Source organism: Phasianus colchicus, chromosome 7, assembly GCF_987193195.1.
Source record: "Phasianus colchicus chromosome 7, bPhaCol1.hap1.1, whole genome shotgun sequence".
Taxonomy (NCBI): Eukaryota; Metazoa; Chordata; class Aves; order Galliformes; family Phasianidae; genus Phasianus; species Phasianus colchicus.
Window position 1 is genome coordinate 13863597 of NC_143442.1, and position 27650 is coordinate 13891246.

The 27650-nt window shown below is 49.3% G+C and overlaps 1 protein-coding gene across 3 annotated transcripts in view; it reads left to right on the plus strand.

The window, feature by feature from the left end:
- IGFBP2 (insulin like growth factor binding protein 2) overlaps positions 1–27650 on the plus strand; it is a 67375-nt gene that overhangs the window by 13119 nt on the left and 26606 nt on the right. Inside the window, exon 1 of one of the 3 annotated variants that reach the window (XM_031590569.2) lies at positions 1588–1990. The exons of 1 other annotated variant lie outside the window; for it this stretch is intronic. In XM_031590569.2, coding sequence (XP_031446429.1) covers positions 1588–1990 — 403 coding nt within the window. Of the gene's footprint in view, positions 1–1587; positions 1991–17375; positions 17398–27650 lie in introns of those variants that run through there. One more of the 3 variants, XM_090143752.1, reaches the window with a different exon arrangement.

The window sequence follows — 27650 nt, forward strand, 5'->3', positions numbered from 1 at the left end:
TCCTCGCCTCCTCTCAGCACAACAGCTGTAAAACCCTCTTTGTTGTTCTCCTGTGGCCGAGGGGTTCTGCAGAGAGCTCTCTGCTGGGGCAACAAGCGGTGACACTGGGTGCTAATCGGGAACCTGTCCCTTGCCAGGAGTTATTAATGGCATGGCACAATGGCGTTGCACTGAGTGCCTGGCAAAGAACCGGGCTGAAACCCTCCCTTAGGGGAACGACCCCCATCAGCCATCTAAAAAATGCTTTACAATGAGGTTCAGGCTGTCCCTTGTGCTTACAAAGGCTGAAAGCCAGATATCAGCCCATGTACTGAGAGTGCGAGGGCACGGAGCTCGCCACTGGGAGAAAACCAATGTTGGATGCTTGGAATATTTAACTGCCTGCAACAGATAATTAGCCAAACCCTCTTACGCCTCCAAATATAGATTCATTAGTCATATGAAAATATCTCATTGGAACCAAATGTGAGTCATTAGTGAAGTCAACGGCAGATCATAAAAAAGGTACTGAGAGCCTTGAGAAATCGTGAGCGTACGGCGAGAATAACTCAGCGCGTTGTACACGGAACATCTGCTCACAGAGGCTGCCGTGTCCCCATTCCCACCATGAGATGTGCACCAAGAACAAACACAGAGCGTGCGCCGGGATTCTTCTTCTTTTTAGCCTTTAAAAGGAGAGGGACTCTGTTTGGTGAAACCCTTGTAAAAATGGAATTATTCTTTGGGAAAATCTGGGGAGCGGGGTGGGAACGTGTGCTTAGTGCTGGGTTGCATAGTGGGGGTTTCCCACCCCTTTCTGCACCCATTGGTCCCACAAATACATTGCGAAGCTCTGTGGCCCCATGCTGGGAGTTGAGTTGCACGAGGGGCACTTCAGCTTTTCCTTAATTTGAAAAGAGCAGAAAACCTGCAGCAGAGAATGGCAAATATAAGTGCCATGGCACTGACACTGCCCTGGCTGAGTGAGTTCAAACTCAGAGCATGGCTTGAACCATCTCATCCCACGACGACATGATCAGACATTCCCAGCTCCATCAGTCAGGTTGCGACCCTTGGCTTTGCTATTCAACTTCTTAAGTAAGGAATCAGTGTAACGCCCCCCGCGCTTTGAAACCTCTGGGTGAACTGTGACAGCGGAGCAGGGGGAGTGGAGCGCGCTGGGGCTTAAAATGGGGGTTTTATACCGAAGGACCGAGCCTGGAGAGCGTCCCCTCTTCCTTGGGAAAGCACTCCGGAGGGCTGTCCCCAAGCCCCCACAGCGGGACCCGGCCCCTGGCACGCCCCCAGCCCCACTCCCGGCTCTCTTTGCGGATTCCTCCCCACCGGGGCAGGGTCCACTCTCGGGGTACCCCCGCACCCACTACCTCCCCCTGTCAGACCCCCCCTTTGCCCAGCCTCTCGCACGACCCCCACCGCGGGTGGGCGGCTCTAGGACCCTGCGGCGCCGCGGCGGCGCGCCCGGCCCCGCTCCGCACCGAGCCGCGCCGCGCCGCGCCGTGCCGTGCCGTGCCGCGCCGCGCCGCGCCGCGCCGCCGGGGGGCCGAGCGGCGTGTCCACCTGCCGGCCCCGCCGCCCGTCAGTCCCGCCATGGCGCTCGGCGGGGTCGGTCGCGGCGGCGCGGCGCGGGCCGCTTGGCCGCGGTTGCTGCTGGCGGCGTTGGCGGCGGCGCTGGCGCTGGCGGGGCCGGCGCTGCCCGAGGTGCTGTTCCGCTGCCCGCCCTGCACGGCGGAGCGCCTGGCCGCTTGCTCCCCGGCCGCCCGGCCGCCCTGCCCCGAGCTGGTGCGGGAACCGGGTTGCGGCTGCTGTCCGGTGTGCGCCCGCCTGGAGGCCGAAGCTTGCGGCGTGTACACCCCGCGCTGCGCCGCCGGTTTGCGCTGCTACCCCGACCCCGGAGCCGAGCTGCCCCTGCAAGCCCTGGTGCAGGGACAGGGCACCTGCGCTCGCCGTCGCGACACGGCCGAGTACGGAGCCAGCGCCGAGCGCCCCGCAGGTGAGCGGCGGCCGGGAGCCGGGGAGAGAGGGGACCCCTCGGGAGGGCAGCGGACGGGGGATGCCTGAGGGAGGAGCGGACAAAGGGGTGAGGATAGGGTGGGAGTGAGGAGAGGATGCGTGTCCGCGGTGGGGTGAAGAGGGTGCTCGGGGTTGCATCTTTCCCTGGGGGAGTTTTCCTTTTGTACGGGAACCGCAGAGGTGGGGTGTAAAGGGGATTTGTCGGGGGCAGCTCCCTGTCCGAAGGCGAGGGGAACCGGGCTGCGGGGGAACGGGGTGGAGGTTGGGGTCCTCCGGAAGAGAAGTCTCCCCCGGGGCAGACTGAGGGGAGATGCGGCTGGGGGTGGGGACTGCGCCGAGCTGGGGGGGTCTAAGGGGCACTTCGGGCTTGGTGGGGAACTGGAAACAGCGTGTAGGGTGACGGATGCCCCGAAGATACGGGCGGAGGTGGCGTACGAACACCATGTGCTGACTGGTGGAAAGTGGGCGGCTGCGGGGCCACGATATGGGAGCCATGCCCAACTCCCAGCAGAGCCCACCCTGGGGCTGGGGCCCCTCTGCCTCCGTGCAGCGGGTGCCGGGAGGACTGCAGCATCATCGAGCACGCCGCCCGTAGGGACGCCACAGGCTCCCGACCTGTTGCTGCGCTGACTGCGCGAGGCAGCTCTCATGGGGATGCCATCGCTTAGCGAACACCTCGGCTCACTCTGAGCGAGAGGGAGAAAGAAAAAACAGCGGCATAGAAAACTTTGCTCGGTGCTGCTTCTGTGCGGCCACGCTGCAACCATCCCCACTCCTGCCCCTCCTTTGCCTAATGGGGCTGTGCACCGCTGCTCAGCTGCACCATGTGAGCATCTGCGGAGTGAATTTTGCACTCTTCTAGAAGAAGCCGAGGGCATTCAGATTGAAGGAATCTGGTGCTGACTCCAGCTTTACGCTTTTAGAAGAAGCTGGGGTGGAATGGAGAGCACAGCAGTGGTGTATTAAGAGATGATTTTCGGAGTTAATGCCAGTTTTTTGCTTTTATGGACTTTTTTTTTTTTCCTTGCTAGAATTGCATTTTTACTTCATTTTACCCTCCCTGTGCCTTTACAATGCGTGTGACTGATCTGCCCATATCTCTGCATATATGCAACGCTCACTCACTCACATATAAATAGCGCAGCTTAAGAGTGCTTTAATGTATGTGGCGTTCTGCAGTGTCCATAGGGGATGAATAATAAAAACACTGGCACATCTTGAAGCAGCGTGATGTGAAGCACGCAGCTGGAATATTCTGCACTGAGCACGTCTTGGCAGCCGAGCCTGGACATCCAGAAAAGGGTTTGCTCTCTTCGGATTACAAAACTTTTAACAGGTTGTTGTAGCTATTAAATAAAACCCACAACAAAAACAAAGCCCCCATCTGCCAGCGCCGCTCTGTGCTGTTCTGCTCAGGCTCACAGCGCTGCTCCCATCTGCAAAATGTACACGGGGAGAGTTTGCCTCTGCTTCAAAGCGGTGACAAGGAGAGCAGTCTGGCACCCAAAGCACAGGGATTGGAATTCCCTTTCAAATGCTGATGTCAAGCTTGTCTCAGTGCCCCAGAGCAGGTTTTTGCCTGCAAAAGGCAGGTGTCTGCCTTTTTTTTTTTTTTTTTTTCTTTTTAAATGTGCTTAAAGGTATTTGCCCTTTTTCCCCTTTCCAGCTTGAAAAGGCTTCTTTGGCTGATTCAGGGCTGGAATGCAGAGCTCGTGCTATTCCTAAATTAAGAGGTTGGCAAGTTTTTTTGTCCCTGATGAGATGCAGAAGGATTGCCCAAACGAAACAAGGACTAAAACTCTGCAAATCCTCCCACTGTGGCTCCGGCATTGTTTAGTCTTCCACTTAGGTCTGTAAAGCCAATCCTGAAATGGTTGTAGGCGGAAAGTAACATAAACCACCACGTAGCTAGGAAGCAGGGGATGTTGCTCATTGCACAAGAAGTTTTGGGTATTTTGAAGATGTTGGGAATGTTGGAACAAAACAGCGGCAGTCTGTGGAAATCGGGCTGAGAACCTCCACCCCCTCGGGGAGCCGAGGGCATGAACTCCTGCGGATGGAGGCAGCGAGACGGAGGCTCAGCACCTCTGGGGATCGGGGCCTCCAAAATAGTTCTGATGCCACTGGACCGCATGGTTTTATGGTTTATTTCAGGTCATCACGTCACCAACTTGACATAGTGCTGAGTGAAGCTGCCTGCATGCGGGACAGAGGGCTCTTACTGTGTGCGGAGCGAGCTTTCATGCCAGCCCTGAGTGAATTCATTCCTTCAGAACGGCACAGAGCTCTGCACACCATGTTAAGGTGGATTAACAGGTCGGGCACTTGGAGCAGAGTGAGGACTTCCTGTACAGTGTGCTAGCACCCTGCTTGCTGGCATGCTGTGTCCCGGTCGCTGTGTCCCCAATGGCCATTTTAGAACTGCATGATCATTAAGGTTGGAAAAGACCTCTACGGTCATCTAGTCCAACTCCATCCCATCCCTACTGTGCCTTCTAACCATGTTGCTCAGTGCCACATCTCCACTGTTCTTGAAGACTTCCAGGGATGGTGACTCCACCACCTCCCTGGGCAGCCTTTGCCAGTGCATCATTGCTCTTTGCTCCTAATGGAGATGATATCCTAGGATTAAAGGATTAAGGTGCAGGCAAACTTGAGCTTGCAGGGCTGGGGCTGCCCCATTCACCACGCCAGGGACTCCCATGGAACAAAAACAGCGCCAAAATAGTTAACCATTAGCAAAGCAGTTTGCTCTAACATCCAGTTAAAATCCCTATTTGGGATTTGGCCCCAAATGCCACACATCCTTCCTCATGGGTCAGATGTCAAAACCTCCATTTCCCCCTTGGCAGGCAGCTGCTAAAAGACAGTTTAATGTATTGCTCCAAAACACAGAAGACTCTGATGCTGGAGGTAGCATAATGTAAGTGGAATTTTAACAGCAACTTGAAAATCATGCCAGTAATGCTATGACTGCATTTTTCACATACACTGAATTGCCAGGAAGACTACTTCTTTCCCTCAGCTTTTCTACGGAAACAAAGCATTTGTCATGCTCTGCACGTGCACGTGTGTATCTGCCCTTCCGCCTCCAAAGCTCCTGACCTCGCCAGATGCTCTGACATAGCCTTAAAGGCCAGAAAGGTGTAGGCAGCAGGCAGGAGAGAGCCTGGCTGAGAGCGTCTCACATGCTCTGCACCAGTTAGCTTTCGAGTCAGAAGTGTACAGGCATGGGAGAAACTCATTACCAGTGCTGCAGCTGGGCATCCAGCTTGACTTATGCAGGCTTGCATATTGTGAGACATCGGAGAAGCCAGCTGCAAGGAGCCAGTCCATGGCACTGTGTTGATATTGCTGCTCCGGCTGAACTGAAGGGCTGCAGAGCTCTGGGTTGTGGGAGAAGTTATTACACGTGAAATGCAATTAATAACAGCTCCAAGGATGGTACGTGAATGAGAAAGCATACAACTCATCCATCCTTGTTGCCTCTGGGGTTCTGCCAGTAGATGGACCAGGTTTCCAAGGTCTTCTGCATCAGCTGTGTCTGGTCAAGGATGAACCCGACTGGGTCCTGTGCTGATTGTCTTTAGATATGAAGGTAATATATAACAACTTGTGGAGCAGCTTCTTGAAAATGACGCTCCCTCCAGCGTGCTGTGATCGGGCTTAAGGTGTTGTGAACATGGGCTGGAGGGAATGGGGAGTTTGGGAAGATTTCAAGGCTCTAGCCCAAAGGAGAAATGTGTTTTCATGCTGTCCCTTGGCAAATGATCTGTTTCCTTCTTACCCTTTGCAGTTGTTTCCTTTCCTCTGGGTTTCAGGCTCATGCTCGCTGAGTGTGGTATTTGTCAGGAGAACAACGAGGAGCCCTGTCTGTGAGAAAGTCCATGTCGTTTGTTTTATCCACATCCAGGAATTGAGCCGAGATAAACAATTCAAGAGGCAAAGCAGTGAAAACTGGAATGGGAGAGGTGTGTTTGTGTTTGGCCCTGGGCTAGACCTGGCTGCAGCATTCATGGGGGCTGATGCATCCCACCAATGGGCTGCTGCCACTGTTCCCACAGACATGGCTGGGTTTGGGAGAATGGGGCTTGGAGGATTCTTTTAGGGTAGTTCTTTTGCTTGAGTCTGGCGGAGTAAGATAAAAGGCAAGGTAAAATGTGAAGATGCTTTTAAAGCATTTCTGTTCCACAAGGGCTTGAGCTCAGTGGTGTGCTGAATTTCCAGGTATTCCCCCCTCCTCCATGGGAAGGTGCTGCCCAGATCAGCGTGTGTGTAGCGGCACATATTGAAATCATCAGGCTCTGCTTTCCATCATGTCATGGCTGGCTGTTTGCATCAGCCAGCGAGGTGTGTTTGTCCTCAGCACACACCTGGGGCTGGCTGCAGTGTGTTTGAACTCTGTGTCCCTCCTCCTAGAGCTGTCCCACAGCCATCCTGAACTGGAGGACAGAACAACAAATTCAGGTGCTGTTTTGTAAGTGTAGCCCCACTTGTTTTCCACCAGCCAGAAAAGGAGATTGCACCTCTGGCTCTGTAAGTATTACCAGTGTTACCAGTTAGGGGAGATGCTGTCTGGATATAAAGAAAAAATTTTTTTGCAATAAGGGTTCTGAGGCATTGGAACAGGTTGCCCAGATATGTGGTAGATGCCCCATCTCTGGAGAGACTCAAGGTCAGGCTGAAGGGGCTCTGAGCACCTGATGGAGCTATAGGTGTCCCTGTTTGTTGCAGGGGAGTTGGAATATATAACCTTTAAGAATCCCTTCCAACTCAAATGATTCTATGATGATTATTCTACCACGAACTACCATCAGCAGACCAAATCTGTGGCTGAAGCATCTCTGCCCACCTTTGGTGGCCAGGATGCTTTCATGAGTTGGCCAAGTATGAGCTCATTAAACATGCAAGCAGGCATCTCATTACAAGCAAACGTGACAGATGTGCCATCTCAGGAGGTGCTTGAGGCCAGGTCGGATGGTGCTCTGGGCAGCCTGAATCCAGTGGTTGGCAACCCTGCCCATGGGTGGGTGTTGGAACTGGGTGATCTTTGAGGTCCCTTCCAACACAAGCCATTCCATGATTCTGTGATGTGGTTGTCCTGATTGAAGGCTGGAGGAACAGGGGTTAGAGCACAGTTCCTGGAACTTTATGGCAGCTCAGTGTATGACAGCCTGGGTTCCACTGTTGTAGCTGCAGAATGGTGGTGTATTTAGTGTTTTGTCCACATGTAATTTGGCTAGGCATGAGCAGGAAGATGAAAATCTCCTGCTGTCTCATCTTATGATAGAAAAAAATCGTTTTAGAAAGGAAAGGGTCAGTAATCACATGCCTTTCTTGTGGACCAGAGTACGGAAAAACATCAGGTCACTTTTATAAGCCTTAATCTATCTTTTGACATTGCAGCTTTTATTCTGAAGAAAGCTGCACTGTGCCTCTTGGCTGGTAAGGGAGCAAGTTCACTGCCTGGTGCTCTCTGTAGTCAAAGATCCCATTAATTCTGCCAGCCGCGAGGAACGATTTCTTGGTATTTCATTCTGGGCTGTAATTGAGAGTGACACAAAGCGCTGGTGGGAATTGGACCGTGTTGAAATCTGTGCTTTTCCTTACAATTTTCTGCAGATAGAACAGCTCAGGTGGGATGAAGGGATTTTTAATGCTCTGCCATTGAAATTAATATCATCTTCACTGCCTTGCTGGCTGAAGGCAATTTTTGGGGGGAGTTTCTGTGCCTCCTTGCACCTCGTCTTTGTAGCCAGCTGATGCAGCATACCGACAACAGGGAAATGCTGTTGCAATTGCTTGCATGACATCTTCTGTTGGAAAGATCCATAATCCCACAGTGCAGGGAAAATTCCTTAAGCAATACCCAGTATTTCTACTCAAGACCACAGCAAGATTTCTCCATTTGGTTTTTAGACTTCAGTGGAGGCTGCATGATCTCAGCTCTTCTGATTAATATTTAAAGACCCAGTCCATGCTGATGGGCTTCTCACTGAGCAGGTTTTCTGTTAACCTTCCCATGTTTTCCCCTTGCTGTCTTAAAACTAGGAAAGAGTGGGCACCCGATGTCCATGTCCTAGGAACGTTTCTTGTTCAGTCTTTGGGGGGACTGGTGGATCAAGTGAGTTGCTGAAGGCATTTTGGTTGTGTTAAGTGTCCTCCAAGCAACTTCAAAGAGCAAGTGTGTGTCTTCCAATGTGGCCTGTCTCCTGGTGTTCTGCACTTCAGAAGACCCAGATTTTACTCTGAAGGGAGCAGGGCAAATCCTGGCCAGAATTTGAACTTTTTTTCATCAGGGGGTGATTTTCTGTTTGAATTTGATTTTCCCACAGCATGGAGGCTGTGGCTCAGCGGTGAGCTGAGTGAGAGTGAGGTACGCAGTTTACACCCTGAGCAGTGATGGCCCTCCCACACGGTCCATGTGGAAACTCATCTCTCCTTGCATTCTGTTCCATTCTGCTGCCATTTGATCTGTCACTTCAAAAGCAAGCAGAAACCGGGAAGAAAACTTAGGTTTAGCAAGGAGGAGGAGCAGGAAGGGTGACTGGCCTGCGGCTCTTGACTTCCTGTGCTGCTGGAGCTTCAGGCTGGTGGTGGGGCTGTGCCCCATTGGCCCCAGCTATGTGGAGCTCATGAGGTAGTGGACAGTCCGGATTGCCAGCTGGGAGATGAACCAAGGTTGCTGGGTGCTCCCTGAGATGCTTGGTTTCTGTCCTCTGGGTGTTGGCCACCAGAGCAGTTGGCTGTGTGGGTTGTAGGGTCAAGGTGGCTGGCCACAGTGACATTTCTATTTGCAGTGAGGGTAACCCAACAACTCTGGGACTTCCGGTGGTGGTTTTTACTCTTCCTCCTGGTCCTCCTCACTCACCCTGCAGTCCCTTTGCTAAAGGCAAATTGCAGTTACCCAGCTGGTTCATGTCTTGGTTTTGGGGGCAGTTGTCAGGAGTGTTGCAGTTCACTCTCCACATGGTATCAGCTTTACTCTTCTAGGTTTGCAGCTGAATTAGTGAGAAAAAATGCTGGGTGAAAAAAAGCTATAGGAGTTTCAGCACTGTTCCAGGGTGTAATCCAGGCTCTGACCAGGTAGCTCTCAGTCAGACTGGCCAAGAACAACAGTCCTGTGGCAGAACCTTCTTGTCTATCTACACTATTGAGCTTCAAGAGCCTTCTCTTTTTTGCACAGTATTTACCACTAGCCAAGCACTGTGAGTTTGACACAATCTCTGATGTGCAGAGGGCAGTTACCCTTCATCTGAACATCATACAAACCAGAGTGATGCAACGGCAGGGAAATCACAGCTGCCCACCTTGATTTAACAGTGGTGTGATTGGACAGGTAAATCATCTGCCATTATGGTAACTGGGATGAGGAGGCCTAAAGCAATGGGTAGCCATGGTAGGGGACCTTTTCCATTATCCATAGTGAACAGTGATCCCTCCATGTCTTATGCAAAGGTGGTTTGAGGAGAATTTTATTTAAAGTGTTAGAAAACCAGCTAGTCTGTTAAACAGGACGTTTGTTGCAGAACATCTGGATTCCTTGAGGTGTTCAAGGAGAGTGGCCACTCCTTGGACTGGATGCTGGGACAGCACCAGAGGTGCTGTTTTGATCCTGACCCTCTAACCCATCACTGAATTTAAAGAGCAGTCCAGAATTTTTTGGAGCAAAAGGAGACTGTGGCAACTATGGCCTTCTTACACAATAGATTGGCACCTTGTAGATACTCTGAGTCATTTTGTTGTTGTTGTTGACAGTAGTGACTGAAATAAGTTTATTCCATGTTTATTTTCCATGCCAGACCCCACAGACCCTGTCACCTCCAGCTCACAGGGAGCAAGATGGATTCCATTAATTCTTGAGCATTATTGGGGGATTTTGGTTGATGGGATTCTTGCCTGAAATTTCTCTGTGGAGGAGCCTGACTTCCCACTGATTGCAGATGGGACTTGAAAAGTTCACCCTCCTAACAGACCCAGTGGGGTGGTGGGAATACAATTTCCAATGTGTTCAGAACAGATTCCTGTTCCTTTCAGGACACTTGTCACTGAGAGTGTGATCAAGGCTGGGCAGGTGGAAAAGCTTGGTCTGCAGAGCTTTGAATGATGCTGAACTGCTTGATTTTGGAGGTCTGAGGGCTTGACCTTTGTGTACATGACTGAGGCATGTCTGGTCGGGGGGCATTGGGAGGAATTTGGCATGGAGCCCTTTAAGGCAATGGTCCCATTTAGCAAAGCTGGGGCTGTAGGAGTTGGGGTAAGGAAATCACTACATCCGCTTCGGTTTCTGCATTCCCTGTCCTGGGGGCTGGTCGAGTGTTGCAGGAGGCCACAGGAATCCTGCTTATGACCACAGCCAGATTAATGGCTATTTTGGCAGCTTTTCAGGAGTGAAGAATTTGGCCACTTTCACAATAATGGCTAGAAATTCCACATGAATTAATTAGTTTTATTACAGGACATGTCCTTCCTGCTCCTCCAGGGCTGCCTGAAACACTGAACTCATTACATGAAGAAATGAAAATAGTACTAAAAATAAAAACTGGTATCCCAAGCCTTTGTCAGGAAACGTGCAGCGTATACTGACATCCTCCTCCAGATGTGCTTCTGAAGCTGTGGCTTTTGGCCAGATGAGATCTAAACCCAAGTTTTAGATCAAGCACAGCCACTAAAATGTCTTAGCCTGCTTCATGAGTGTCTTCTCTCAGCCTCTTAGTCTCTGCTCAGCTTGAGCCATTCATATAGGCTTGCTAATTACTCCTCCAGTTTGTTTTACCCTTGGATGTTGTTACACAGGATCATAGAATGACTTGAATGGGAGGACTCCTTAAAGATTGTCTATTCAGAACCCCTGCCGTGGGCAGGGTTGTCTCCCACCAGATCAGGCTGCCCAGGGCCCCATCCAACCTGGCCTTGAATGCCTCCAGGGATAGGGCATCCACCATCTGTGGTGGGTTTCTATAGTGTTGTTCTTACCTTGCAAGGACCTCGTTTGTATCTGGGGTAGGAAAGTGGCTGGGAATGTCTGTGGCAAAGGAACCTCTGCATTTGAGTTTTGGTCAAAGAAATGCCATAAAAATGACAGCATGTGACTTTCAGAGTGCTGCCAGAGCAACTGCAGGTTGAGTAAATATTTTGGAAGCCCAGAGCTGATAACTTTCCCTTGCTTACGTTTGTGCAGAGTTTGTCTGTAAAAGCTTATCATTTCTCACATGGCTTTTTAAACAAAGGTACTGTGTGGACTCTGTGAGCTCAATCTGATTTGAATCCCTTTCTAGTATAATCAGTGCTGCCCTGAGAAGTGTGTGCTGGTAAGGGGCAGGTGTGTAAAATGGGCACTGCTTGATGGTCATTGCAGTGTCTGCTTTACGAATATTGTTTCAGATACTTCTGATCGGGCAGAGGTTCTCCATTTGAGTCACAGCATCACAGAATCATTAAGGTTAGAAAGACCACTAAGATCATCCAGTCCAGCCATCTCCACCATGGGACTAAGCTCTTCTTTCTGCTCAGCCCCAACTTTGTGGACTAGGGCTTGACTTTTTTTGCTATTTCTTCTCCTATTCTGGAGTTGAACATGGCAGAGTGACCAAGGAGGTGATCAGGTTATTGCAGGTCTGACTTTGCAGAACATGACTTGTTTTGTGCTCAGTCCTCTGGGGAATGAACCGTGACCCTCATCCAGCAAGGACTAAGGCCAGCTGAACTGACAGACAAATTGCAGATTTTTCAGCATTAACAAAATTTGCTTGCTAGAAAAGAGTGAAAAATGATCATACAGATGGCTTTCTTCTAGTCTCAGCTGGTTGGACCACTTCCGACTTTCTAGTAATGATTGTTACTGATTTCAGTCATTGCTTACCTCTCTTTTTCTGTTTATTCTGTCTTTTTATCGGTCTGATTTCAAGGATTTGTTACCTTAACCCCTGGCCATTGGGCTGGTCCCACATGTCCTGAAACAGCCCTTTGAAAATTCAGACCCTGCTGAAAGTGCAGCACAGATATGACCTGGCAGCAACCCAATCAGGCCAAAGGTCCATCAAGCCCATAATCCTGCCTTAGATAGTGACCAGCAGTGCATAAATTGGGAATTAAAGAAAAGGGTGAGTATGGGGTGTGCATTGCCTTGAATATGGGGTGAGCCTTGCCTTCAGCTGCCTTGCTGATTTCCAGCAGAGGGGCATCAAGCACGCTTGCAGCTCTTCTCTTGAAGCAGCCCACCATGGACTCCATCAGAATTTGGGGATGGGACAATTCACATAATCTTCTCCTTGAAAGAGCAGTTAATGGCTGAAACTTCAGGTCTGTATAGCTGAAAGTGAAGTGTCTGCAGTGCAGTGCTGCAGTTAGCATGGTGGCATGGCGAGGAAGGCACTGTGCCTTTGAAATCCCTGCAGCTATGGGCTGAGTGGTGTCAGCAGCAGGAGTGGGGCAGGGCTGCTTGCCTGGCTGTGGGACGCAGGCTTGTTGTGCAACACTTGGAGCCTGCTGTTTGCTCTGCCCGGGAGTTACCCCGAGACGGTTGCACCTTTTTCTCACCAACCTTGCAGGCATGCATGGTGCCTGAAGGGCAAACAGCCCCAGCCCACGCCTCCAGGCATAACAAGAGGGACTGTGACACTAGGGATCAGGTGTTGTGTTGTCCTGCAGCTGGAATTTGGGCTGAGTGTGCTAGCTTTGTTGTCAGAACAATACCTGTGAAGTAGGGTCTTGGACTTGGAACATGGTCATAGACATAGGCATGGAACACTGTAACAGGTGCACAGAGAAGCTGTGGATGTCCCATCTCTGGAGGCATTCGAGGCCAGGTTGGATGGGGCCCTGGGCAACCTGATTTGGTGGGTGGCAGCCCTGCCCTTAACAGGGAGTTGGAACAGGATGGGCTTTAAGATCCTTTCCAACCTAAGCCAATCTATGATTCTATGGACTCACAGCTGAAGATGGAGCAAATGTGCATTTTCCCACAGCAGCTGTGCTGCAGAGCAGGAGATACAGTTGGTCCTCTGGGCACTGAAGCTGTCATGCCCTGGCTTGCAGCATGGCTGGCTTTGCTGTTTTTGGCCGGTGAGTCAGACCCTGGGCAGCCCTAGCCCAGGGCTGCAGGTTCGCCCTTTTTCCATGTATCTGTTTGCAGGCAGCCTGCTTTGCTGGGGCTCAGGGGAGTCCAACCCTTCTTAAAACCCTTTCTTCACACAGGGACATTGGATCACCAAAGCTTGGGCATCTGAGTTTGGACAAGAAAGTTGGGGCAAATGCATTTTGCAGTGCTGTCTGACTCCTGCCATACAGGAGAAGCAGAAATAGCGAGTGACTAAACATCATGGTGACGTTCCTGCCATCGGAACTGAACTCCCCATTTTCTTTTGGCTGAGAAAATTAACTTCCCCTTTCTCCTCGCAGGGTGGGCGAGCTGGCTGCCTGTGGCCATGCCCTTGCTGCGGGTACGTGGGATGGCTCGGGTCAGGCTGGGAGGAAGCGCTCCTGCTGCGAGCTTTTCACTCCCAGCTCCTTTCTGAAGAAAACGTGCAGGGCTTTTCCTGGCCAAAGTGCAGGGCTGTAGCTGGAACAGTGTCCAGCTGGCCTCATTTTGGAGCTGGTCTCGGTTTTGGGCTGCTATCATCCCTTCCATATCCCCGTTTCTTATACAGAAGAGGCTGGGAGGTACTGTGGAGATAGTGCTACAGAAACCACTGTGGTGCCACATGGCATGTGCAGCCTAGTTTGAACATGCCGTGGTGAAGAAATCGCTGAAAACCTCCACTGTAAAATCCCCCGGGATTTTTGGGGGTTATTTTGATACTCTTTCCAACAACAGCAGAAACCCGGTCTTCTGTGGTATGAGAGCCTGATGGGCCCCTGGTGGGGCACTCACTGATGCCAAGAGGGAAAAGCACTGTTATAACCATGCTGACCGACGTGTTCATCCCAGCCCCTCTTGCCTTCTTCCTTAGCTGCTGTTTTGTCCTATCACCTATTTTTTGGGCCACCAGGCTTATTTTCTGTCTGTTGCAAAGTGCTGTGTTCTCTTCCTCTTGTTTCGTCTTGCTGCACTTCAGCCTCTCCTTCTCTCCCTATGCCCACTCTCGAATTCACCTGGCATTATTTTTGCAGAGGCCATTTTGACCTGTCTGGCTCAGCGGAGACCTGCTCAGACCTGCATCACTGTGGGGAGAGCAGCTGGCAGGGTCCATCCTGGCGGGGTGGGAGGGTTGGAGCAGGGGAGGTGACAGGCTCCGGGTCTGTGGTGCAGTGGAGTCCACATGTTGGGTCCTGCCTGGGGCTGGTGGCTGGGACTGATCATTCTGGTTGCTCACAGTAAAAAGCAAAAATTAACCCACAAAGAAAAATGAGAAAAATCATAGAATCATTAGGGTTGGAAAAACCACTAAAATCACCTAGTCCAGCCATCACCCCCTCACTATATGCCCATCTACCGTGTTCCTCAGTGCCACATCTGCCATTTTTCTTGAACACCTTCAGGGACGGTGACTCCACCACCTGCCCAGGTATCCTGTTCCAGTGCATTTCCACCCTTTTTGAGAAGAAATTTTTCCTGATATCCAACCTGAACTATTCCTTTGCACAGGATATGAATACCGTCTGTCTAAGCTCCTACACTGAAACGCTGGCGTCTTTCCAAGTGATGGCACTTCAGGTCGTGGAAACTCAACAGATCCACTCACCTGAATGCCACTTCTTGGTGGCTTTTATTGTTATTGTTCAGGTCTTGCTGGAATCATGCCATACATATCTCTCCTCAGTGGAACTGCTGGTACTCAGGCTCCCTCTGTCCCACCAGCCCTTTATTGACCACAATCTAATATCCCTTTTCCTTTTAAAAACACCTTAATGAAGATGTTTGACCACGAGCAGACCTGTTTGACATACCAAACAGAATGAAAACCCAGAACATATTCTCTATGTCCAGTTTTATTTGCTCTTTCCTTTCTACCAGGTTATCAGCCAAGCCAGAAGGCCCCATTCAGATGCCATGTATTTGCACCATCCTGTTCTTTGTGCAGAGGCACAGTTGCTTATAAAAATGTATGCAAGTGTTCTGACTACCTTGGGTTTTTCCTACTCTCTTTCTTCAGGACATTTGGAGTATCTCCTTTTGTCGCAGCTGTACTGAGCTATCCTAGTCCTGGCTCTCTCCCTCCAAGAGAAGGAGAAGGCCATCAGGAAGATGTGGAGATGGTGGTGAACCCAGCTGGGACTTGGAGATGATGCATCAAAGCCATACAAAGGTTTTCCTTTGGCCGTCTGGGTGGGTGCATTTGTAGTGGCCCCTTTTCACTCTCTCCTCTGTTCCAAATGGGGCTTTCCTGGAAGCCCAACCCCAAAGCCGGGGCTGGTGCCTTGTCACTATGTGCAAATCCTGCACTTAGGCTGCTCCTGGACCGTTGCCATCCCCGTCTGAGGGGCAGGGGATCAGCACAGTGATGGAACCACCCTGGGTTTGGGTTAGCGGGAGGGCTGCAGAGGAAGTGGCCCTGCATCTCCCAGCTCTTTATTCCTGTTACCTGAGGCACTGTCTGTCTCCTCAGCATGCAAATTACCCTCTGCTTTGCATCTCCTGTAATTCAAACCGGTGCAAATTGCTTTTCTCTGCCACCGATATCCGTTTTCTGACCTAGCATTGAGTTTTGGCCTTCACCCTTTTGGGGCTGGCACCCACTGATCCCGGCTGAGAAAGTGGCCCTTTGTGCCCGGGCTGCTTGGAGGAGCCGGGGAGCTCTGTCTTCCCCGCTGCGAGCCTTTTTGGCCTGTTCTGGTGGGCAGGGATTTCGGGGTGAGGGGGAGGTGAGAGCTCTCCTTGTGCTCGAAGAAAAATGATGAATGACTCTCTTGTGCTTCTGAACAAAACCAGGAAATCGGGGGGCGGGGGGGAGAAAAAAAAAGGAGAAAAAAAGGAGAGAAAAAAAAAAGGAGGAAATGAGAAACAGTAAAGGGGCCTCCCCCGCCTTCATATAAGCAATCACTCCACAGCATCTGGAGCCCAGTAAAAGGGCCGTTCCCAGGAGCCCTAGCACTCGCCAGGCACGCAGATCTCCTCTGTGGGGCTTGCTGCCGTCCGCTGCTGTGCGCAGACCCGGGCTGTGTCTGCACGGCCATCCGTCGGCACCGGAGGTGCACGTGTGTGGAGGGGCTGGATCCGGCCCCGGGACACTGCAGCATTGCTGTCGGTGCAGCCGGAACACCCGATACGGTGTTTGTGCTGGCGTGCTGCCCTGCGCCGGCGTCGCGTTACAGCGGTGCGGGCAGAGCGATACTCGATCCAGCCTGGAATCCACTGGAGCGGAGGCGTCCCTCCTGCCCCCAAAGCATTTTGGACACGGTGGATGTAGCAGGGGTGAGAGCAGAGTGGGTCATCATCCCTTTGTCTTTGGGTCAGGTTTTAAGCATCCTCAAACTGGAGTTAGCCTATTTGAGAAACCTAGTGTAAGCTATTTCATTCCATTGATCATAGAATGGGTTGGGTTGCAAGGGACCTTAAACCTTTTAAGTGGTCTGATAGAGATAGGACAGGGGGGAATGGCTTTAAAATAAAAGAAGTTGTGTATGCTTCATCCCTGGAGGCGTTCAAGGCCAGGCTGCTCTGGGCAGCCTGATCTGCTAGTGGCAGATCCACCCACAGCAAGGGGTTGAATGGAATGGTTGTAAGGTCCCTTCCAACCCAAACCACTGTGCGATCATCTAGTTTCATCCCTCTGCCACGGGCAGGGTTGCCAACCCACTAGATCAGGCAGAGTTACGTACGTCCAGTGGGGCTGGAGGTGATGGTTCTCCAACATGAGCCATCCCTGACACCTTGAGTGGCTGAGGAGGTCCCCATGCAGCTCTGCTGCAGCTTGCTGTGCTGAAGCCACAGGTATGAAGCTCGCTGCCTCTTAGTGACTTGCTTGTAGGAAGCCTCATCACTGTTTCTTAAAGCACGAATCTGGTAGAGACACAACATCAACCTCTTCCGGAGGTCCCTTCCAACCCCTACAATTCTGTGATTCCTGGTAGGGACACAACAGATCAACCTGTTCCTCAGTGTAACCTCAGTGGCCTTGGAGATGACTTGCTGTAGAAGGCACTGGTCTGCAGAGGGACAGCTGTCCCCAAGGATGGCTCTGAAACAGAAATGGCAGTTTCTGAAATAGAGACCCCACAGGGGAGCTGTTCTTCCTGCTTTCCACCTGGAGACAGTCTCAGTTGACACAGCTGAGCATCATCATACAGGCACAAGCATCAGCTGCTAATTTGGTTGTGGCTCTTACCCCTCATCAAGTCCATCTGAATTTAAGCGTTGAATGGGGGCTTAACTTGTTTGGCTTTTTTTTTTTTTTTTCCTTGTTGCGTGGGGGCTACAGGGAAGCTCTTCTTCCTTTCTCTTAATGTGTAGGTCTACGGAGTTTGTTGTTTTGCTTGTTGTCCTTTGGTCTGAGGATTATTTTGGATATGTATGTGATGTCCTTAGCGTAGATTTCGGCTTGGCATGGTCCCACAGGCATTTCACTTAGGAGGACAGAGGAGAGGGAAAGTTCCCTAATGGAAGGGGCTGGGTGGTTGCAAGGACAGTGACCCAATCAAAGGGAGAGGATCTCTCTGCATGTTTTCCTTGGGGAAAGCTCCTGAGGGAATCCTGACTCTTCTGTGGTTTCCATAATGCCATACTAAGGTGCCTGCATCTCCTGATGTCTTACTAATTTACTAGCGATGACTTTTAGAGTTATTTTTAACAGGCACATTGTGCAATTAATGGGCTTTTTATTGATGGTAACAAGCTGAGCAAGTCAAGGATGCTGCTGGGGCTTGACCAGCAGCCTTGCTCCCCAGTGCTATAGGAATCTCTAGTTCTCTTTTCTACTTGCACTTCCTAGCCTGATGTATGGCAGCCCTGATCTGCTGTGGGGTTGGCTGGGGGACTGCAGCTGCTGGTGGGCTCCCTCCATGCGTACAGGTCTGACCGGTGTCATGTGTGCCACCACCATCCAGACTAACTCCCTGAAAAGTATCAAACTTCAGTGGCCAAGAAAAGAGCGCTGACCTATTTTGGACACTTATTTATATGCAAGTTGCTTCTCCCTGTCTCTGTGAAAAAGCTGTTGTGACTCCAATACTTCTAAAGATTTCCCCTCCCATAGCTTTTGTTCCCAGCCGGATATAATTTAGGACTAACACCTGTATTTTTCAGTAGTTAGAATAAATATTGCTTAAATAATTTTTTTTTCTTTTTAAAATTTTCTGGATGAAACACTTCTGCAAACCCAGCTCTGTAGCACTGAACTCTCTCTGTAGTCTGTCTCTCTCTCTCTCTTTTTTTTTTTACAGGTTCATTTCTTAATGTTTTTGCTAGCAGTTCAAAGCTTTCAGAACAAAATAGGGGGAAAAGAAATGAAAATATGTCATGGTGGCTCTGGTAATGAGCCATGCAGCAAAGTCAGCTACCATAGGGTCACACACAAAAACAAAACAAAACAAAACCTGCAAACCTGTGGGAAGTTGTCAGTTTTAGCTTACTTGTTTTTTCTTTAAGGTACAATTTCCTTTAAATACACTTACTGTGTATTGCTTTGATGAAATCTTCTCTCAAGAGAAGATCTTACTGATAGAAATGGTTTCTTCTGTCTTGTTTTGACATCTAGGCTGCTTTCTGGCTTTGTGTGCTGCTGTTCACAGTTAATTTCTGCTTTTTAAATTGAAATTGTAGTGACTGTCAGTGCTGTATTGCTGGAATAATCATGTAACTTGAACAGTTTGGTCAGTGCAGTCCTGTGCACTAACCCTGCCTGGAGACTTGTCGTCTTGTGTACTTTATGACTTGTATTCCTACTGTTTACAGCAATAGACACAAGTTAGACATTTAACAAACAAAATATCCTGAATACTGCAGTTATGTTACCCGTACAAATGAGCAACTGTTTCAGTCATCCTTCTTATTTCATTATATTTCCTACTGCAGTGTAGGAGCTTTTTGTGTTTATAGGTTCTTTCTGTCCTTAAGACCTAAAAGAGCAAGGGTAGAAAAAATTGGGAGCAGCTTGATTTACTGAAATTGCAAGCCCTTTGGTTTTGCTAGCCAAGCTCGCAAATTCACTGAGCATACCAGCCCTGTGCTTAACTAGCTGTGTGCCCTGAATGCATCTGCACCAGGACCAACTCACAGGAGGTCAGTGGGAACCTTTACTTCATCCTTGTCTGTTTGACCCAAAGTGCATCTCCAGTGGATTAGGGAGATTTGCTCATTGTAACAGTAATGGTATGTGGCTTCTGTCTACTTTCCTGTTTTTGGATTGTCTGTCATGAAATTACCAGGATCGCGTGCACTGGCAGACACGTAGCCATGTGTACATGTGTACTGCTGTGTGGATGTGGCTAGGTTTGGGGTGATCCCATTGCCTGGCAGGTGCCTTAGTGCTGGCTCTGAGTTGGTGACTGGCCTATATGTGTGGTCTGTATCCAATGTCAGGGGGCAGTAGGAAGCTGGAGGCAGCCCCTATGGTACAGCAAGGGGGAAGACTTTAAACCTGTCCCTGCAGGACAAGTCTGCAGCCTCTGGTTTGGGACTTTGTACTGGTGCAAAATTGTTCTGAGAAGCTGAGGATCTCCCTTAGCAGGGAGCTATGGCCAAATGGAGGCCTCCTTATTTTGTGCTGGGGTTTGAATGCAAAGTACTGTTAAACTTTCAGAGGTTCGTGTCTGCTTAAATTTTGTGACTCTGTGTTGAAAGCATTTGTGAAGCTTCTCTGAGTGGAGGCAAGTGTGGAGATGGAACTGGCTGCTACTGCTGTTGAGTTTGACTGATGACAACTGGCCAAGGTGAGACAGGCTGAGCCCTGCAGTGCAAAATTGAAAGCTTTTTTTGAATATTTTACATGAGTGCCAGGGGTTTCAGTGGGCGCCATTTCTCTTCTTTCAGTAAAGCACTTGAAAGTAACCAATTGCTCTGAGATCGCTTTGGGGAGTACTGCAGATCCCCTTTTTCAGTGATCAGCCCTCTTGTATCCTTTGTGTCACATTTCAAGCCTGAGGCTGCAGTTTTCCTGTACTGAAAGCTCATGCCAATGTGTTTGCCTCCATACCTCACACACCAAAATGATGGCATTTGGGTAGATTTTTACCAATAGTTGCTCAGGAAAAAATGATGTATATGATTACTTTCTTGCAGAAGCTTGGATTGATTGAGCATTGGTGTTCTTCTTTGCCCCTTATTGCTGCCATCATATTTGTCTCTAAGCAGGAGGGAGGATTAAATCACAGCACGTCTCTATTAATGTACAAGGATGGCAGCTCCCTTAAATTTCATATTAGTTTTATTTTTCATGTGGTGAGTAATCATGCTACTCAACCCTCTGGATGTGTGGAAAAGCAATGCAAAAAAAAAAAAATGCTGTATATGCATTTCAAAACTCCTTGTGGAAGACTGTTTAATTAGTTTTAATGAGCTGGCTGGTGTGCATGCACGTGTGCATGCTTTCACCACTTCTCTCCAGCTAATAGGATCAGAATTGCTCATGCAGGTAAATTGGATGAGTGTGTGGGGGAGATGTTTGTGCAGTTGTAGATTGCAGGTCTTAAACAGACTTTACCTGTCCTGTAATGGGTGAGCTCCATCATGGAGGTGAATTATTTGGTAGTGCATGCGGTCAGGTTGAAAGCAAGGTTTGTGTCTTCAGCTGCCTAGGTGAGGAGGGAAGGGAACAGAGTGTCTTTGGTGTGAGAGCTGCTGGTTGCAGAGTTGTATCAGGTCACAGGGCATGTGCCACCAAGCTAGAGGAAGGTTTTAATTGAATTGAAGGTGAACATCCAGTGAGGCTGGGATCTCAGTGCATGAGGCAGATAAGAGCCATTGGATTTGCATCTGGCTGCCTCTTAGGTCATCCCCCCACCTGGTTTCCAACCTTTCATTGCCAGTGACAGCCCCAGACTGGCTGTCTGCAATTCAACTTCCTTGTAGGGTTGATGATTGTGGGTCAGTATTCTGTTTCCAGGAGGGACCAGGCTGGGTACAGAGCCATGTTGAGAGGGGTGGCCATTTTAATGAGGGTTTTCTATGTGCTTTTTTTTTAATTAACCTTTGTTTTCTGTCAAGAAAGCTGTCCCGAGGCATGACTTAGCGAGGCAAACATGCTCAGACAAAGGGAGCATTAAGCCTGCACAGAGGGAGGGGAGAGGGTTACACCTCTAATTACTTTGTGTGCATGTAATTTTTTTTCCCCTCTGGTGACTGATGGGTCATGAAAGGACTTGCTGGGGTTGATGTGTGATTCACTGGGGCAGAACACGTTCTTGGCTGATGGTGTGGGCTGTCTGGGTGCCCAGGGCAGGCAATGCCGTCGCATGGGTGTTGCTCGTGCCTGAGTCAGCACTTGTGCAGTGCAGCTGGAGTCAGAGAAGGAGGGGTTCTGATCTGCTTTCAGGTGTCCCTACCCCTAAATAGGGACACACAAGCAGGGAAAATGAGATCAGTGACAGCAGTTTCCAAAACGCCCAACCTGCTATCCTGTCTTCTGATCTTTGTGTCCAACTCTGGAGCTCATGGTAGACAGCTGGGCTCTCCTTACTGAAATGGGGTCAGCAGTTGGCTGGGAGGGGATTTAGTCTTCACAGTATTTGTGTGGGAAGCAAAGAGAGGGAGGAAGGGGAACTGGGACAGGGGTGGAAAATGGTGAATAAACAGCTGTGGGGATGGAGTTCTGCGGAGAGGAGGAGAAGTTGGGGCTGCCCAGGAGAGGGGAGGAACTTTGGAGTGGGATATGTACCTGGCCTTCAGGCCAGTGATTTAGACAGGCTTGGCAGGGAGTTGGGTGTCTGGTTTTAGGCAAATGGTGTGATGTAGAATTCAAGGAGGAGCTCCAAAGCCTGTGAGCTTGGCTCTGAAGGATCCCATTGAACAAGATGCATTCTTAGCTTGATTTCTGTCAGGCTTTTGGATCCACTGAGCACTCCCTGCTGGTAAGATGGAACAGAAGTTTGACTGGTTTCCTCCCTAGAAGTCTGGTGGAGTTCCCTGGTCAAGCAGAGGAGCAAGGCTCTGTTAGTGTCTGCTTGGAGAGACAGGCTGCAGTGTGAGTTTTGCTTCCATATTAGACATCAGAGCATCCACACGAGTGCGGGGGCCCAAGGTGCACTGCGCTCTGTTCCTGTGGTGGCTGGCTGTCCCTCTGGGAACCAATGCTCTTGCTACACCATTGCTGCTTTTGGCTGTTGCTGAGAGGAAACCATCAGCCCCAGGGCTGATACTGAGTGGCATTTCCAAAAGCAAGTTCAATAGGCCTTACTGCTGGGTTTCTTTCCTCTGCTTTTCCAGTGTTTCCTTGGTTTTGCCAATTCCTCTTTCCTGCTGGGAGATGATCCCACAGTCTAATAAATCTCACTTCCCGTTTTAGAGAAAATATTTGTCAGCAGATTTTCTCCTCTCTCCTACAAATATCTCTTGCATTGTTTTTATTAATTTGTCTCCAGCAAGAAGGAATGAGCATTTTTGCCATTTCGAACAAATTCCTTGCCCAGACAAAGTGAGGAAATTTGTCTCCAGTGTCACCAGTTTGGCAGAGAAGAGCTGCGGGAAGCAAACCATGGAAGTTCAGTTGCATCTTACAGATTGCAACAGGGCTGTAAGGAATACTTTTTTTTGGGGGGGAGTTTGGGGGGGGGGAAATCATCTGGGGGTCCTTTCATTAAACAGAATGGAGGGACTGCAGCAAACCACCTCTTTTGCAGGAATCCCTTTTGGCTTGAAAGGAATTATTCATGCTGTTACGCAATCCATGTTGAATTTTCAATTTGTCACAGTTTTCCCCTTCCCCCCTTTTTGTCCACCAGCCCAACCAGGCTCCTGCTGGGTCCCTCCATTGACTAATGTGCTTTAGAAAGAGTCTTAATGCGTACGTACAGTCCTGATCCGGCAGCCCTCGTGCGCTGGGAGCTCTGCTTGGCACAAGTGGCTGCAGTGCAGATGCAGGTCGAGAGTCCCTCCCAGTGTAGGGTTACCCCGCCAGGAGGGAGAGCCATCATTTTTCAGCCCGAATTCTTTCCTGAAAGGCTGCGGTTGCCTGGTGTCTCGGCTTCCCTCTGTGGATCCGTGTGGGAAAGCCACTCGCATTTCTCAGCCATTCGCATTCCTTGCAGGAGGAAGCCTCAGAAGCAGAAGTTTGCGGTCCTTTGGAGTCATAACCTGAGTGTGGTCCCAGAGTAAAGATACTGGGAAAAGTTCAGGGCCTTTGCTGCAGTAAAAGTGGCTCTGGAAGGCGATGGCTGAGCTCGGTGTTTCATTTTGCTCAAAAAATTCAGATGTGGGATGGAGCTGTTGCTGATATTGTATCATTATTGTGGGGGAAAAAAAATTTCTCCTGGCTATGCTGTCCTTTTGCAGGAGCTCCTGATGACCTTCACCATCCTCCAAGTGGAGAGTGGGGTCTGAGCTGTGGGTGATGCCCATACCCGCCAGCGTAGGCACACCCACACATGCTGGCTGATTCACAGCGATGATGCAAACAGCTGAACTGCCAGGGGATGGGGTAATGTGGGCTCTTCATTCTGCTCCTCCCAGGCAGTGCTTTGCAAGGATCAGTGGAGGGAACTGAAGATTGCAAAGATAGCTGTTGCCACTTGCATTTTCTTTTGATTCCTTAAAAGCTTAAGGAAGGGAAATAATGGGTTTGCCTTTCTTGTTTCCAGGGTGTTCATGGGTATATAACAGGCCGTAGTCAGGGGTCTGAAGAATGTTTTAATAAATAAATTCAAGCAGAAAATAACTGATTGGAGCCAAAGACCCTTCCCAAAGACCCTTTTGGTGCTTTCCTGTTGGAGCACAGACCTTGAATCTGACACCCCCACCTTTCCCTATGCCTGTTACTAATTCCTCCTGCTGCAACAAGTGCCGCAGCCCCAGCTGCTGAGAGCAGCCCTGGGCTGTGCTTCACCCCTGCCCCTCCCTGGGGCCCTGGACATGCCAGTGCCTGCATCCTTCTGCTGCATCCTCCAGCCAGATGCAGCAGCTTCTTTTCTTGATGATTTTTGAAGGGCGAGAGATGGGATGTGGTGTGGTGGTGGTTGTTAGGTACATCAGCTTTAACAATGTTTGTAACTGTCTCTACCAGAGAAGAACTGCAAAGTTGCAAGAGCAGATCCTTCCCTATTAAAATCTGTCATGCTATATTAACTCAATAAGGAGGACAGCTGAGCAATAAAGTGTGAACGTGGTCATTGTTTAGCTCTTGCACTCATAATGACTTCTATTTCTTGTTTTAAAGCAGCGTACTGGCTGTCCCATTTTGAGCCTGGCTTCCTTCCAGATGAGCCGTGTGTGTGGGCACGTGTGGATTATCTTTGTCTCTATGGCTACCCTGAAAACTTTTGAACCAGAACATTCACTGGAAGGATTGAGCTCAGATACTGTTTTTTCTACAGCTTTTGTGAAACAGTTGCTGGGTGGTGGGACTTCACCTTGTTTGCGTACTGATGCAGCTGAGTTTCTTTTGCAGCCCTATCAGACACAAGAGAGCCAACAGTCTCTTAAGTACAGTCTCAGGAAAAAGCTACATTAAAAAAAAATAAATAAATAAAACATCCTCAAGCTTTGCTAGACCTGTCACTCCAGTGTATTGTTATTAATTAGGTCACTTTACTAATTACCTGTTCATCTGTACATAGGAGCAGTTGATGGTTTGCTGATGGATCCCAGCTGGATACTGTAGAGCATAAGAAACTGGACCTTATGAGTTGCATGTGGGCAAGAGGGATTTGATTATCACCTCTGAGACCTGTTGTTTGCTGAGGTTTTTAATCATTTTGGTGATCCCTCAGGTCCCGGGGGGTGGAAAAGTATTCTTTGAGAGTTAAAATGTGTTTTTTTTTTTTTGTTTTTTTTTTTTTTTTTTAAATTTAAGAAAAGGATTATTGCATTTAAGCAACTCACTGTTGTGTACTTGCTAAGTGGTGCTGTCAACATCTTGAGAAGATAACAAGTAACAGCAGTTACAAATATCATTATTATAAGTTCTGGCTTTTTCAAGCACCTCCCCAGTTGGGGACTTAAAGATGTATCTAATTAGTCAGTGTTTCTGGCTGTGGGAGATCACTTGCTGAGACTCCTGTTCCAGAGATGTCTGTCTTGATGGCCTCTCTGGATCTTATTCCCTAACAAGCATAATCTCTGCTCCCCTCCTGGAGGCCACGCATTCTACAGGGAGGGTGAGGAGTTAAAGTGGGAGACTAGTTGGGCAGGTGTCTTATGGACCACCTTGTGTTATCTCATTTTCTATAGGTGTTAGATCTCCCATCTAAGACATGTTCTTAGGACACTCACTGGCTTGTCTGACGCTACTGGCTGGGCTTCCTTTTTTTTTCCTTGTCCAGTCACAGCAGTGCACAGCTGCTGTCTGGCACCAGGAGTTCTTGCGCCACTGGATTCCTCTGCACTAGGTTGGACCAGAGGATCAGATGTGGTGCTAAGTGAATGTGTAGTCTCTTGTCAGTCTTTCTAGACTGTGGGAGTCCAGTCTTCTGCAAACAAAAATAATCAAGATTTTTCAGCCTATTTTTTAAACAAGCAAGTGGCAGCATTTCCCATGTTTCATTCATTCCATTGCATGCCCAATGTAATAATCTTTGAAGGCATTTGAACTACTTGTTATTCATTTTGTGAAAATTGGCAGAGAGGAGAGACCCTTTTTAATACTTTAAATTTGACGTCAAAGAACTGCATGGGAAGCATTCCTCCATGCCAGCCCTCTGGACTGTTGGCCTCCTTGGTTCTGCTCTCTGGAGGCCATGCTAGTGCACTGTCACTTTGGGCAAAGGAGCTGCTGAAACTGGCCTCATCAATTTATATTTTTAAAATGCTTGAGAATATTCTGTGAGAGATCTGGACATACTAATGCAATTCACTGAATAGGCTGTGTTGGAAGGGACCCTGGAAGGCCATCTGGACAACTCCCTGCAGTGAGCAGGGACACCTGCAGCTTGATCAGAGGCTCAGGGCCCCTCCAACCCAAACTTGACTGTGTCCAAGGATGGGGAATCCACCACTTCTCTGGGCTACCTATTGTTTCTTTCTGCCTTCTCAAACCTCTTCCATCTCCTTCTCCAAATGCTTCTTCTGCTGCTAGAGTCCAGTTCCTTTTCTCCAAGTCTTTCTTGATCATGCAGCTCAGCACAACCCTCAAGTTCAGGGTAAGCTGCTACAGAAACTGCTGCTATTCCCAGCGGGTCTTCCAGGTGGGAATCCTTTATGAAATGGGTTTGGATTGGTGCCCGTTTGGCATGAGAGCAGAAAGAAGGGCAGGGTCACAAGCTAATGTTGTTTCAGTGCAAGAATCAGTGAAGGCATGGGGGGAGGGAGGACGGAGAACAAAGGGAAGAGTGTCTTTAGCTGAAATGAGAGTGCTGTTGCTTGAAGCCAGGAGTAAGATAGTATTAGATATAATTGAAATAGTGAAATAAGTGGTGGAGAGAAAAACGTGGGGATAGCTGCCTCTGGACATCTGTACATGAACAAACAGCTGTCCTAGGAAGAAATTACCCTGGTTGGGAACTGGTTAGGGCAGGTTTACTGAAATGCAAGAGATTTCATCATGTGGTTGCAACCTTTTTTTTCTCCCTCCCTGTAGGCCATCTGGGGATTTCCTAGCTGATCCTGTTCATGCTCCTTTCCTGGGCACTTCAGATCTCTGATAGATGCCTGTGAACAGCTGTGGTGGAAGAGCATAGACCTAGCCTAGCTCATTAAGGGAAAATGAGTTCAGAGCAACTAAGGTGATTTGGGAGCATTAATCACTGCCTTCAGTGGGAGATAAGGGTTGCTTTCAATAGGCCAGTGCAATGAAGGCATGATGGATCCAGTGAGGTAGGCAGATGGCTGCTGTCTTCATGGAAGCAGTGAAATAAGATTCTCCATTACCCTTGGCAAGAGTCCTTTGCCCTGCTGCATTGCTTCAGCAAAGCACTCTCATCTTCCAGTCATTAGTCATCCTCTTGTTATTTCATTTTGTGAAAGAGATTATAACCAGCTGAGGAGATAGGGCAGCACAAGAGAGCAGGCTGCCTTCCTATACCACTGTATTGTTGCTTTGTCTTTGCCTTGTTCTCCTTCCAAACCCATGGCCATTACAACCATACAATGGAGAGCAGGCAAGAACATTCCTTATGGTGAGGGGAGCAGCCAGTCTGGACTTGTGCAAGTCTAGTTGCCTCATCCTGGAATTACACTATCCATTGTGGAAAAACAAGAGCTGGAGTCAGGAGTCCAGCACTCTGTTCCTGGCTTTGCCACTGACGCCTGCATGATCTTGAACAGATGACCCTCAGTTACTCCAGCTTGCCTCTGTGCTCTGTTGTAAGCATTGAGATGGTACAGTGTTGGTTTCAGAGAGCTCTGAAATCTTAATGCATTTGAGGAGGATGACGAAGGCCTTCAAACAGATCCTTGTCTGCAGTGCAGCATCTGAGTCAGGCAGACCAGGAGGACCAGCAGTAGCAGGTGGACTTGAGGAGCTCCGCTTCAGGACCTGAACCTGAAGATCCTTATTAGCTAATCCAGCCATGAGGCAATGAGATAAGAGGAGAGCTGCGTATCCCCAGAGGCCTGGCTGTTTTTTCTTTGAAGAAGGATTTGGGAGACAAGATTATCTCTAAATGGGTTTGTTCAT